Consider the following 13,262-nt stretch of genomic DNA (forward strand, 5'->3'; position numbering starts at 1 on the left):
AATCCATTTATTACTTTCAGCTTGGCTTTAGCAAAATCTGGATTGTTTTTTTATAAAAAAAATACTGACACAATTCAAGGAACTTGATCAATTTCTACTCCAGCACGATCCCTGAACACCAAATCACGTCATTACTTATGCTGGAGCAAAGAAATACAGTTCTCTATGTCCTAGCCCAACAGCTAATTACCTCTTTTTGTTATGAGAGTTTGATCTTCTGTTCGTAGAGGGTTGCTCTTTTCCCACTGGATGTATTTCTTCCACATGTCCACCTGCTGAGCCTCTTGGGGGGTGTTTTGGGGGGGAACAGAGGGAGCATTGCGGTCCAGGCCTTTCATCACTGTCTCATATTCCTGAAACAGAAGCAACGTTGTGAAGAGCAGATTTAAACACATTGAACATTTACTTTAGGTTATGCTTTCTAAAACAAATACAAATATTTTAGCATACCAACCTTACTAGTTTGACACACTTTTATTTGAAGTAAGAACCAAGTTTAATGCTGGTTTGTAGAATTAAATAGAACAAAGAAAAGTCAACAGAAGGTTGTACCTTTGCCACACGTCGTGCATTCATGTAATCTCTACTCCTGTCCTCAATCATCTTCTTAGCTAAGTGGATATTGATGCCCTGGTGAAGGAAAAAAAGGAACTGGGAATGTGCAATTTCACTTTGGAAATACTGCATCTTATTTTATACAGGAAAGAGCTTGGAAGGGGATGCAAAACTGAGCAAGGACAAAGTTACTTTAAAATACCAATCTCAAAATATTTATTTCACCTAATAAATGTATGGGTAAGAACTTATTACAAGGGATAAACTCATTACTAAAATTCACCTGACCTGAAGCACATCAGCATATTTTTAATCACTTTCAAAAATACAATGAGCTTCACATGAACTGTTGTGGGTGAAAGTGAGAAGAATGTATTTGTGATTTACAATTTTGCTCTTAAATGATGGTCAGAGACAGCTCCCTGCCTTGCTGCTCACCTGGGGAAGACAGACAGCACATGAGCAATTTGATTTTCTTGTACAAGGAGTACAGAGACTGACCTCCAGGCTCAAAGCTCTGCCTCCTCCTCTGTTCCTGAAGTAACTGAGAGCTCTCAGGAGATGTCCTATTCAACACACACCCTGCCATAGGTGTGACCTTTGTCAGCTGAGCCTGAGATGTGCCAACACTGTATGACACCCCTCCAGGACTGCACACACGTGCAGAGGGCTCTGCCGTGCTGCTGAGCAAGACCAGCAGGGGCTGGGGGCAGCCAGGCCCTGGTCACAGGTCCTGGCAAGAACAAAACCTCAAAGGACTGCTCTTAGGCAGGAGAAGCAGCCACCCTTTGGCTGATGCCTGTGTCTGGGTGGATTTTGCTGGCGTGGCTTGCCAAGAGTTTGCAGAAGATGCGCGGAGCTTTCAGTCCGAGTGCAAAGAGGCACCCGAGCTGGGAAGCAAAGGCACTCACTATGGAAGCAAAGGCACTGTCTGGGACAGCAGTCTGGGCCAGGTAGCAGACAAACCCAGCAATGCCCCAGTTAACCCAGGACCAGGCTGAGGATGCAGCAGGTTTCTCCTGGGATGCACTCCCAGCCCAGCAGCCATGTGGCTTTGAGAGCCAGACTGCAGCCTTGTCACTGAGACAGAGGTCTCCCTAAGAGCTCTACCACCTCTGACCATTTAGTTAATTAAGGACTGGTGACTGACAGGCTGATATTGTTACCTAGTGGCTACAGCCAAGCTAAGGAGAAGCTTGAGAGTACTTGAATTACAGCAAATTGCCAGTAACTTTCCACACTGAGACCTGCCTGAGGTCTCTGTGTTGTTGGACTAGTGACATGGGGAATCACCACCCCCTCAAAGAGCCCTCCTGGTGAGGAGCATTTCCCTGTGCCAGGACACCTGTGAGCAGCAGCCCTTTCCCTCGAGGCCAGTGTAGCCAGAACAGGATGGGCAGAACCCTGTGTCTGAGCAGAGTTGCAGCCCTCACCTTCCAGCAGCTTGGAACAGCCTGAGGGACTGCTTGGAGTTACAGGTGTCAGCCAGAGCTGCCTCAACTGGAAACTGGACAGGGTTGAGCCATTGTTTTGGAAGCCTCCCTATGGGTAATGAAAGCAGCAGGAACCAACAGTGACAGCCTTCCCTTGCTGTGTGGGAGGGTTTATGGGGAAGCTGTGTTTGGGATTTTCCTAAACTGGAGACAGCATGTCCTGGGTACCCTCCCTGGTAACAGCAGGCTATCTGTGGTGTCCCCAAACACCTATGGGGCAATGAGCTGTTATGGTACATACTCGTGGCTGGGGGTGCCTGGAGTTCTCCCACCCAGAGGTTCTCCCACCAGCTAAGCACTGTGGCCTTATTAACATGAGAGGGCACCAAGCTCAAAACCTGCATAATTTACAACAAGGCAAGAGAAATTGGTCCTTCTTTCCTGCTCAGGGCACAGTGACCCACAGTGACTATGCCTAGGCACAACCAGCAGGACGAGTGCTGTGTGAGCATCCCTGCTTGGCAGTGCTGAGCATGAGGGCATCCACATCAGCTTTGCAATCACACTGCTGCTGACTGGGGCTGGTTGGTCACCAGCTGTCACCAGATGTGTTTAAAAATACACTCTAAAGGTGCAGCAACACATTGGCCTGCAAGGCCAGTGAGCTGAGGTTACACAGGCTGAAGACAGTGTGGGAGCAGACTCACTTGAGGTGCACCTGGGGTGTTGGAATGGCTTCAGGTGAGGAGCATTTTTAAGCACTGAGACCATGCAATTTAATGCTGCAGAGGAAGTCCAAACCATTCCAGCTGAATGCCATTTGACCCTGTTTGACTCTAAGTGAAAGGAGGGGAGTGCCTCCTTGGGGACACAAGCCCTCACTGCCAGCTGATGAGCTCCAGCTCCATCACTGAGGACAGTGATGTCTCACTCACTCACTAGCCACTCCACTGGGCCAGCTGGGAAATGGGACAGTCAAATGTCTGTAATTGAAATAAATTAAAAAATCACGCAGGTACTTGTAGAGTTTTGCCACAGGACTTGGTACATACTGCACATGCAAAATATGTTCATCCTGCTGGTCATCTCTTTTATACATACTTATTTAGTGGATATAGTTTGGGCACCATATTTGATTACATGATAATTATTGCTTTCTTAATGTCACAAGAATCACGTTGTTGATTACCTCTTCGTATTTGTTATAATCTCTCCAGAGCTGCTCTATGTTTATCATGGGATTCACACAACCACGCTGGTAAACCCTACGGACAGCTGTGATCCTCTGGTTTTCTGCATAAGATCCTACTGCTTCTCTAAACAGTGGGGAGAGAGATCAACGTCAGCTATTATGGCTCACAACTGGCAGGAACATCAGCATTACATTAACTGAGCTTAAAAAAAGTTACTTTAAGATACTTACACGCCTTTCAAAAAATTGATGTAATCCACCCAGATCTAGGTGAGAAAAAATATTAAATATAGTGAAACCAGTGTTTAGCTGTACTTGTCATAAAGTTAGAAATAAACTGTGTTTTGATTAAAAAAACATACCTGGTATGACATGATTTCCATGCCAATCTTATCCAGAGCAAAATCATATGCCTGAGCCATTTTTTCTCTGAGGAAAAGAACCACAAAGACCATAAAGCAAGTATTCAGTATTTTAAAAATTCTTTATTTAAGAGTATTCTTTTGTGCAGCAAATTCTAACCAAACATCAAGGAATGAGAAACATCATTCAACAGCTGAGAGCAAAAATTGGTATTCAGATAGCTTTAAATTCTGTATTTAGGTTCTGTTGGGGTTTTGGTTGTTTGTTTTATTAAAGAATTATTTAAATGCATTGGTGGCAATCCAGCATTTTAACAGCTCCTGGCCCACCCCAAGTCAGTGGAAATCCACGAATACTACAGGAAGTTGAGAAGAAAACAACTGCTCTCCACATCTTCTTAGCTGACAGATGCACCCATGGATTCTTATTTTTTCCCCTCAGAATTCCCCAAACCTTTCTGCAATTCTCCAGGAACCTCAAAAGGCTGGGGCAATTAGAAGTAAATCCCTTGTGTGAATCCAATGATTTCTTATTGCCCCAAATTCAAAGTATTTTCCCTCAAATTGAAAATGTTCACAGAATTTCCTTGGTTAAGTTTCAGTGAAAGCTGTTTTTTCTCTCTCCTACTTTTCTCCTAGTCTCCTTTACTCAAACATACTTCAGTACCTTATTACCTTCTTGACAACATTAACAGGAAAACCAGAGGAAAGGCAAACTGAATAAACTGACACTTCTAAAATTGCTTCAAAACAGTCTTCTAAAAAGAAATTAAAACCTGTTGCTTATTTTCTCTCTTAATGCATTATTTACGTTGCCAATTATAGTGCAAAGAAATTATGGTGGGCTGGGGAAGAAAGAGTTTATAGATGCTGGAAGTTACTAGTATTTTTTGAAACTCAATCCACAGGAATATAAACAAGCAAAATGTAATAACTGGAAAGGGATGAAGATTAACGTATCCCAAAATTTTGACAGCCTAAATTTTATGACTTTTTTATGCATTCTAAAACTTCCTCTAATTCCTGAACTCTTTACTGGTACTGGTCACAGTTGGAATCAGTGCTGAGTTTTGTGGAGACTCTAAACAGGACACTGAGGACAAGGACAAAGAGGAGGAAGTGTGTTTCAGGTTGGCTCAAGCATCAATCTCATCTGCATGGATACACCAGCTCCTTCACTGCTCTCATCCCACCCTGTTATAGGAATCCAGCAAGCTCAACTAAAGAGACTTCAATGTTTTCTAAGTGCAGATTATATATTAACCCCCAACACTCCAACAGAAAATCCCCAGAGAGATTTGCCACCCAGCTTCCTCCCCATCCCCTGGTCAAAAATCAAGAAGAGACTCACCATAAAACTAGAATAATTCAGAGCAATTCTGTGAACTTACTTGTAACTAGGTAGCTTCCCCTTGGTTTCTCGTACATAGGAAAGGTAACATTTCCATAAATCAATGTGTAAAACCTTCATAAGGCAGCGCTGAAATAACTGTTTAATACATCAAGAAGACGTGATCAGGATTCCAGATATAGAAAGTAGGTTTCTACTTTAAAAGCTATACAAAATAAATTTAAATAATCCTTGTAATTATGGTTGAGATTTATAAGAAAGAATAAGTTAAAACTACTTGTTCTTTTGACTAAAGTATTGCCATGCTATGCAAGGGAACTGAAGGGAATTAAGCAGAGAAATCCCCCTGCACACTTCACTGATTAGAGCTTGGTAGCAACAACAAATCAACTTCAGTGATACTTTTTACCGGTGTTTCACATTCAATGACAACTACAGCTTGTTTTCAATCTGATTTAGCCCAATCACAAGGTACTTGTTCTTGCTATAGACATATATTACATATATTAATACGACTCACCTTTTCCACTTTGTCATAATTTTTTGCTTTAATCTATAGGGAAGCAGAAAAAAACAAATCACTTAAGAAACTATTTTAGAATACTAGTAATATATTGTTCATACAGTACTACAGCATTCCAGTTTGTACTTTGGCTACCTAAACTAATTACACCAAAACACCACATAATGTTGCAAAAATATAATTAAACATACAAAAATAATGTACTTTGTTGCAAAATTAGCAGGTGTTTTATTTTTAATTCTTCAATTCCAAAATATAGGTACCTGTAGGCAAATTTGCTTTCCTGCATTCTGGTTTGAACACCCAGACTTAGTCTTTTATTTCAAGGCACTCTGTTGCCTTCAGTGCATATACTGATTTAGGTACCAGAGCTTCTAGATCAAGACTTAGTAAATTAAGGGTAAAATACCGTATTTACAAAACTACTAGGCTAATAAACGTATTATACTTGCACATTTATTTCTCAAAGTGCACTTTGCTCCAAGATGCTGATGCTGAATTAGGAAATAATAACCATGGAGAACCTGTTTTTCTGCAGCTGCCCTAGCCCTGGTGCTCCCTCCGAGGAAGGACCAAACCACATTCACATGTCAGCAGCAGTTTCACTGAGACACCCACACCCCACAAGGGCAGGGGGTGAAACCCAGATTCCAGCTAACAGGCTGCCTTTCAGGCAGGACAAAGGAAAGCACGAGACTGATGAGGGGGGCAGGCTGGCATCCTGCATGGATTTGTTAGCTCCAGCTACGGCAACATGCTAGGCAATCTCTACAGACACACCCTGATGACACAAGGAAAATCAACAACGCCCTAAAAAGACGCTTATCTGCCTTGAAATAAAGCGCCTTTAATGAAATAAGGATTTGTTATGCTGTGTTGCATTTTTATAAAGCATCAAACTCCGCTTTTAAATCTCATGGCTCTTTGTTTACTTAGAGGATTCCCAGCCTTTATTGTGGTGTGAAACACAAGCACGTCTCCATTTCCCCGAGGAGCACGGTGCAGGCAGCAAATAGCATCCTTTGCACCAGGGATTCCTTATTTCATTTTATATCATTCCCACTCTAAAGTACAGCGGAATTTTTAATGGATGCAAGAGGAGACACGGACTGCAGGAGACCTAAAATAAGTATGCCCTGCCTCCTGTTTCCCGAGTGTCTCTACTCCTGCAACAGCCCGGTCCTGAGAGGCTTAAAAGAGCCATCCCCATTTCTCTCACTCCCAAAAAAGATCAGTTAAAAATGAGAGAATTCAAATAACATTGAAAAAAAACTTTATTGGCACACAAGGCAGACTGGACCATTGTGTCTGTACCATACTTGAACTGGAGCAGTATCCCACCCAGGCTGAAAAAATTCCACACAATCCAGGATGGCAGGAAGGTAAACCTAATTGTGTGTTGCAAAGAGTCAAAAAAAAAAAAAAAAAAAAAAAAAAAAAAAAAAAAAAAGACATTTTTACTTCATCCTTTTTTGACAGTAACTTTTCATGTCCCTCAGCACCTCTTACAACATGAAAACGATTCACTAAAGAGACAGAGCTCTCAGTCTATGCCTCCCACTCCCTGAAATCTCCTGCTCTCCTTGGCTGAGTGAAAAAGAACAAATGGATCTTGGTTTCTATGTCTTAGCACACAGCACAGCTGCCTGCACCTTCTTTCCCTTGTACTTAAGTAAAGCCTTCAGTAAGATATACAGGATTAATTTTCTTTTTTAAACAGAGCGAGATAGGAGATAGTATGAATTCTTTTGTGAAAATTAAATAATTAATTCATGGCTTTGCCACTGACAAAAGGCATCAGCTTCTAGTTATTCAGTAACAAGACGAAAAATAATTTTTAAAAGCTAAGAGCAAAAAGCTGTAAGCAGACAGGACAAAAAATGGGTTTGCCTGCCAGGTGTAGCCATGTAAACAGTGTCAGCAAGTTTAGTATCTCCTGGCAGCACTGTCACCAGGAAACATCAAAGGATGGAGCACAAGGAATACGTATCAATTAGACTGCATGCACTTCCCAGAACCAAAGACCTTGAAAAGAAAAATACTTTGCTAAGGAAAGAAGGTATATTCTTTATTTGCATGGGTTATGACTCAAAGCAAAATATTTTCTATGTGATTATCATATATATGAAAAGCTGCTGACCACATCTGGACTTCAAATCAGCGTTACATATTTGTTAAATCCACACAAGTGGTTTGGTATCTTAAAATTAAGAAATCTTGGTACCAGTGAAGTTAGGAGGTTGGCATGCAGAAGGATTTGTTAAAAAAAAAGGCAAAGCAATATTGGCCAAAGCTTACTGGGTCTCTCAATGCAAAGCAACTCTCTCTCCTGCAGGAATCTGCTTCCATTCCTTGGCTCACCCCTCCCAAGCAAACACCCTGGCAGCCCTGGCTCAGGGAAAGTCCACGCCCAGCAAGGGCGGGTGCTGCCTCCAGGACCCACCATCACACACTTCTTGGTTTTCCTATTACAGACACTGCAACAGGCAGTGATGAGATGTGGGAAAGCATTAAAAACTGACATTAATACTGTAATTTTGTTCTTAAAAGCCAAACATAAAGTCAACTGTATTTACAGCAGCTTATCCTCCAATGTCTAAGGCTGCCAGGATTCCCGGCAATATTCTGATGGCTTTAATTAAAGAGGCAGGTGTTACCCTCACAGGCTGACACACAGGAGTGGCTCCACCATGAATCCACCTCCTATTCAATGAGCTGAGGGATACTCTCATTCCAAGGTAAAATCCATGCAATGAGTGTCTCCCATCCATCCTTGAAGACTACACAAAGACCACCCGGTCTGACCAGCTATGTTTGGACATTCCTGTAGCAAAATACACCTGAACCTGCCTTCCTCTGCCCGTGACAAGGAGAAATTCCACCTGTTTTGCTGAAAGAGTAACTTCAGAGTTGATGCTCCAATAAGAAATTTAGGTCACTACTGTATCAGCTTTGTACAAGATGAATTCATAATACAAGTCAAATTTCTTCCCAGAATACACAATGTAATTCTCTATAAGCTTCACAAACACTGAAGGGCAAAACTTAATCCATAAATTACATACCATTTCACCCTTTTAAACAGACAAGACACATGAATCATTTATGATTATGCAAGGCAAGTGATTTTACTAATCTAGGGACTTAATACTAGTTCTAGTTGTCTGGCAACACACAACACAAGCTCAAAAAGCATCCCTCTTTTATGTTAACCCTTTCAGTGTTTCTTGCATTCCATCAAGTTCCTAACGAAGCATGCTTAGTACGTGGTAATTAAGGACTTGCATGGCTTGTTCTGTCATTTATCTCTATATCCCAACTCCATTTTCTTTCTTTCAATTGTTATTTTCCAGGGGAAAAAATTATTTTCTTCAGCAGAAAACCTCATGTTCCCTTACTCACTTCCTCCAGCTCTCCCCTTGGTGAGGTAGATCCTCTTGCTCTCTACTGTACCCACTGCCCCTGCACTACTCTCCAAGGTTTTTTAGAGTTTTTTTGGAAGAGGGACCTGAAGAGAAACACTCTGCACCCCTGGGACTGCACCAGCTGATGAGGGACAAACTTGGAGAGAAAGAAACACTACAGCTGCATGGATGTTATCTTTTCGAGGATTTTCCTAAAATCTGGTTTTGTTACAAACACTAAAATGCATGCACCATCCTTAATGTTTGAGTTTGTTTTTTAAAAATGTTTTTTAAAAAAATCAACATCTGTTTCACAGTACAAAATTACAACCAGAGTTTAATACATGTATTTGGAAGTATTGCTTTTATTTGTCAACTGAAGGGAACTCACTGTGAAAGACCTAAATTCAGTGACAGTTACATGACTAGGTATTAGATAAATAAAAGTTAACATTTTAAAAATAAAATCAGACTACACATAATTTATCATCACTGAATCCATTTGTGTTGACCATTTGCCTGGGTTTTTTTTACATCTTGATTGTTAGGGTGAAATAATCCACTCCCCACTGTCAAGCACAGTCTCAGACAATTTGGGTCTCTAGCAGTATAGAGCTGTGGGTGTAACAAAATATATTCACATTTCTCTGTTTCCAAAATACAGGCTAGGGACCACTTCAGTTCAAACTGCTCAGACCACCCCAAAGGAATGCCATCTCTGAAAGGATGGAGATGCTAATTCTCTGTTCTATCTTCAGCACATTCAGCCTTTTGCTGTCTGCTGAGGCCCCCAGTCAGTGACTAATTGTGTGAGCACTTAACGTGACAAAGAACAGCAACTGCCTTTGCAAACAGCAACCCAAGCTCTGCTCAAGTACATGAAATGCAGGTAGAAGGCAGGGCTAGCACTGCACTTCCCAGTGGTCATAAACCCAAGGAGGCTGGACTATTACTGTCTAAATAACTGGATCCAAAACTTATCTTATGTATGCTGAACAAAGCATATATTTCATTTGTGCCAGATATTCCAAATCCTTTATTTAAAAACATTAGCACGTGATTGCAGATGAAATTTCTGTAATATATTGTTTTGCTACAATTTGTACCAGATAAGAATTGAATGATTTGGTATTCCTGCTGCCTTCATTCGGAGTTTTAATATTCCCTGTGAAAATACAGCTTTTATATTGCTATTAGTAAAGCCTGCAAGGAAGAGATAGAGTACACTGACCATGGGAAAACTCATTTTCTCAAAAGGCAGCAAGATGAGATTCTACATATTTTCATTCACCTGGTTATGTGTTTCAATTTCAAAGTCTGCCATAAAATGGGATTTGAAAAGTTCCTTAAAATTATTCTAAATTAAATGCCTCCAACTATTATTAAAAGTATTATTTCCAGAGCTTCCAGAACCATGGAATCAAAACTTAAAAGTCATGTTGTTTCCACTAGATATATCATGTGAAAAACAGGATTCAGTCACAGCTGCCATAAAAATAGCTATAATGTAGAGGGGGGAAACCCCCACAATTTTGCAATCAGATTCTGAGGAAACCTAACAATAGAATATTTCAGTTGAAAGGAACCTACCCTGATCACCCAGTCCCACTTCAGGGCTGACCAAAGGCTCAAGGATGTTCTTAAGGGCACTGTCCAAACGACACTCAAACACCAACAGGCTCTGGGCACTGACCATCTCTCTGGGAAGCCTGTCCCAGTGTTCCACCAGCCATGCTTCCTCATCCCCATCATCTTTTAGGTGTCACACTTGTTTCCTGATTACCAAGAGTGGTCTAGCACATACACTGTTATTTATAGTTAGATACACTTTCAATTTGCTCAGAGTATTGTGGAATAAAAAACTTAACAGTAACTAAGAATATTGGCTCTGCTAATGAACCAAAAGCTGCAGTTCTGTACATCCAATTACCAGTTAATATCCTGCACTCAAAAACAATTGAACAGGCACTTGCTGAACAGATAGTGAGAAAGCTGGCTTTTTATAGCAAAATTCTGAGCCACATTACCATTTTCAACAGAAAAAGGTGGCCATGTCTACAGGAAAAATGGTAATTAGGAAATGAAGGGCAGCAATTTTCATAAGGAGCTAAGTGGCAGCAGGAAATGGGGACAGGGCAGTGGCAGAAATAGAGACAGCCACTGCATGAATGGCCAGTAATATGCAAGACTGCTCCTCACTTTCTTGACTTTTGAAAATTGTCATTACAGCCTCATCACCCCAAGCCTTCAATAAAACCTGCAACAGCCTTCAGAAACAATTTACCAAAGCATATCAAGTTAACAAACTCTACCAACACTTCTCCTCTCAGAAGCAGCAGCCTAGAGAATCTCTGCCTGAACATCTCCCTCACTGACTAACTGCAAAAATTAGACTGAAGACTTGGAAAGGCTATTTCCAAAATGGCAAGCATAGAAACAAGATTTATCTGGAAGTCTGGGAAAGAAAGGAACCCAGCTGCACTGGCCTGAGGGCGGTGAGGGAGCAGCTCAGAGCAGGCGGCTTTGGAAAAGGGTGCAAAAGAAGAACTTGTGAAATGCCCCTCTTCAGACAGAGTAACATTCCCCAGTTAAAACAGTGTTAAGAGTCATTCTTAATTAGGAAAACTATGTAAACAAGTAATTACCAATTTAAAAAATCTGCAAGTGGAAGATGTCCTTTTGTTTAATCTATCAGTCTGAAAGACCCAGTACCTTTAATTTTCAGATGCATCAGGAAAGAAATCAGTCCATGCAAATACTTGAATAGAAAATGCTTAAGTATGAGCAAACTGCATTCCAAAAGTGCAGTAATACAAGGCCTGAGAATATGGACAACCTCTCTGTTACTTACAGTACACACTGATCTAGAAGTGATGAAGGATTAATGCATTGCAGTAAATAAACTTTGCTACTAATAATATAGTTTGGAACATAGAAGAACTACCTACTCCATTTAATTCCTAAATACCTACTCCAGTGTAAAGAACAAAGACTAAGAAATAAGATCTCAGAGACAGAGCTACTAAAAATAGCAACTGTGCTTTGGTTCACACCTTAGTGCAATTTGATTAATTTTCACAACTAGACAAACCTTCAGGAGCAGCATTTGCCTCTACCCCTCTACAAAAAATGCTGGCCTCTTGGTCCTGCAGGGAGAGCCTTCCTTCATGTTAGTACTCTGAAAAGCATGCATAATTTTCAGGCACCACTATCAAGAGACTAGACAGAGGGTGTACAGAGAAATATTTATTTATAGGCAGCCTAAAAGAAAACAACCTGTGGTGACAAAACTCTTCAGTGATTTTTCTGGTTGGAGAATGATACTGAATTGCAATCACTGATTCACTCCCCATTTCATTTATTTCTGACATCAAATATCTCTCTTTTGTTTTTAATCTGATTATTAAAAAGAAGCAATTTCTCATGTGTCTTTTCTCTTCCTTCCTATCTACAGCATCCTACTGCTATCTCTTCTCATTTTGCTTGAGAGTTTTCTTTCCAGAACACACTTTCATTAAAAAAAACAAACAAACAAAACCAAACACACCCCCCACCCCAATGTGCAGTTTTGTTTAAACACCAAACCCACCGGTTATGACTTGCACTGCTATTCTTCCTGACAAACTGAGTCCCATTACTGCAAACATCTCTTGAGGATAAGTAGTCAAGTGAAGCAGCAAAAACAGCCCTTTTGAAGTCATGATGACAAGCACACTCTATGCTCTTTAAAACAAAAAGACAGAGAGCCTCACTTATCTGTTACTTTACCACCCTACAGATCTGACATTCAAAATTTGCCCAGAAATTGGGGGTGAAGAAAAGAACTGCTCCATGTCTAAGTTTTCTTTTCCTATGAGTACTGGCCTCAGTCTACTGAACTGGCTGTTCTTTGATGGTGCTCCCAGATAAACAGCTCAAATAAGCACTGCCAGCTTTTCTTCCTTGCTCTATTTCTACCCATTCTTTAATATGTTCTCCAACTCAGGGAAGCCATTACCTTTTTCACTTAGGCAATTTGCCCATTATGAAATGTAATGTAATATTAGCTGTATGAAGTAATTTACAAATGCTAAGCACCCACTACTTTCTAGCCAGATTCTACTTCATAACCAGATTCTCAATCTCATTTTAATGAAAAGTCAATTTTCAGCATGCCCTGTGGCTTGTAATTTCCTCTTCAATTTCACACTCCCTTTAAGCCACAGTAGAAAACACCACCCCACATTCACACCCCTGCAAACTTGCTTCCTTCCCAACTTATGCATTTTGGTTTTTCCTATGTACTTTAGTTCACTTCTGATTCTCATTCCTGTTTCTCAATGTCTTTTGTACTTTACAGAAGCAGTGGGATGTTCTAAGATGTGTTTTCGGATAGCTGACATTCACAGATCTACTGGGATCCTTTGCAGTTCTTAGGAAGTATGCAAAGCAGCCATGATTTT

General features: G+C 40.8%; 1 protein-coding gene across 1 annotated transcript in view; it reads right to left on the bottom strand.

The window, feature by feature from the left end:
- Positions 1-13,262, bottom strand: part of CSTF3 (cleavage stimulation factor subunit 3) — a 48,340-nt gene that overhangs the window by 10,621 nt on the left and 24,457 nt on the right. The window contains exons 4-10 of the mRNA XM_069016521.1: positions 5,414-5,446; positions 4,934-5,031; positions 3,543-3,609; positions 3,412-3,446; positions 3,178-3,304; positions 553-630; positions 191-353 (exon numbers count right to left, since the gene is read on the bottom strand). Coding sequence (XP_068872622.1) covers positions 191-353; positions 553-630; positions 3,178-3,304; positions 3,412-3,446; positions 3,543-3,609; positions 4,934-5,031; positions 5,414-5,446 — 601 coding nt within the window. The remainder of the gene's footprint in view (positions 1-190; positions 354-552; positions 631-3,177; positions 3,305-3,411; positions 3,447-3,542; positions 3,610-4,933; positions 5,032-5,413; positions 5,447-13,262) is intronic.

Source organism: Aphelocoma coerulescens, chromosome 5, assembly GCF_041296385.1.
Source record: "Aphelocoma coerulescens isolate FSJ_1873_10779 chromosome 5, UR_Acoe_1.0, whole genome shotgun sequence".
Taxonomy (NCBI): domain Eukaryota; kingdom Metazoa; phylum Chordata; class Aves; order Passeriformes; family Corvidae; genus Aphelocoma; species Aphelocoma coerulescens.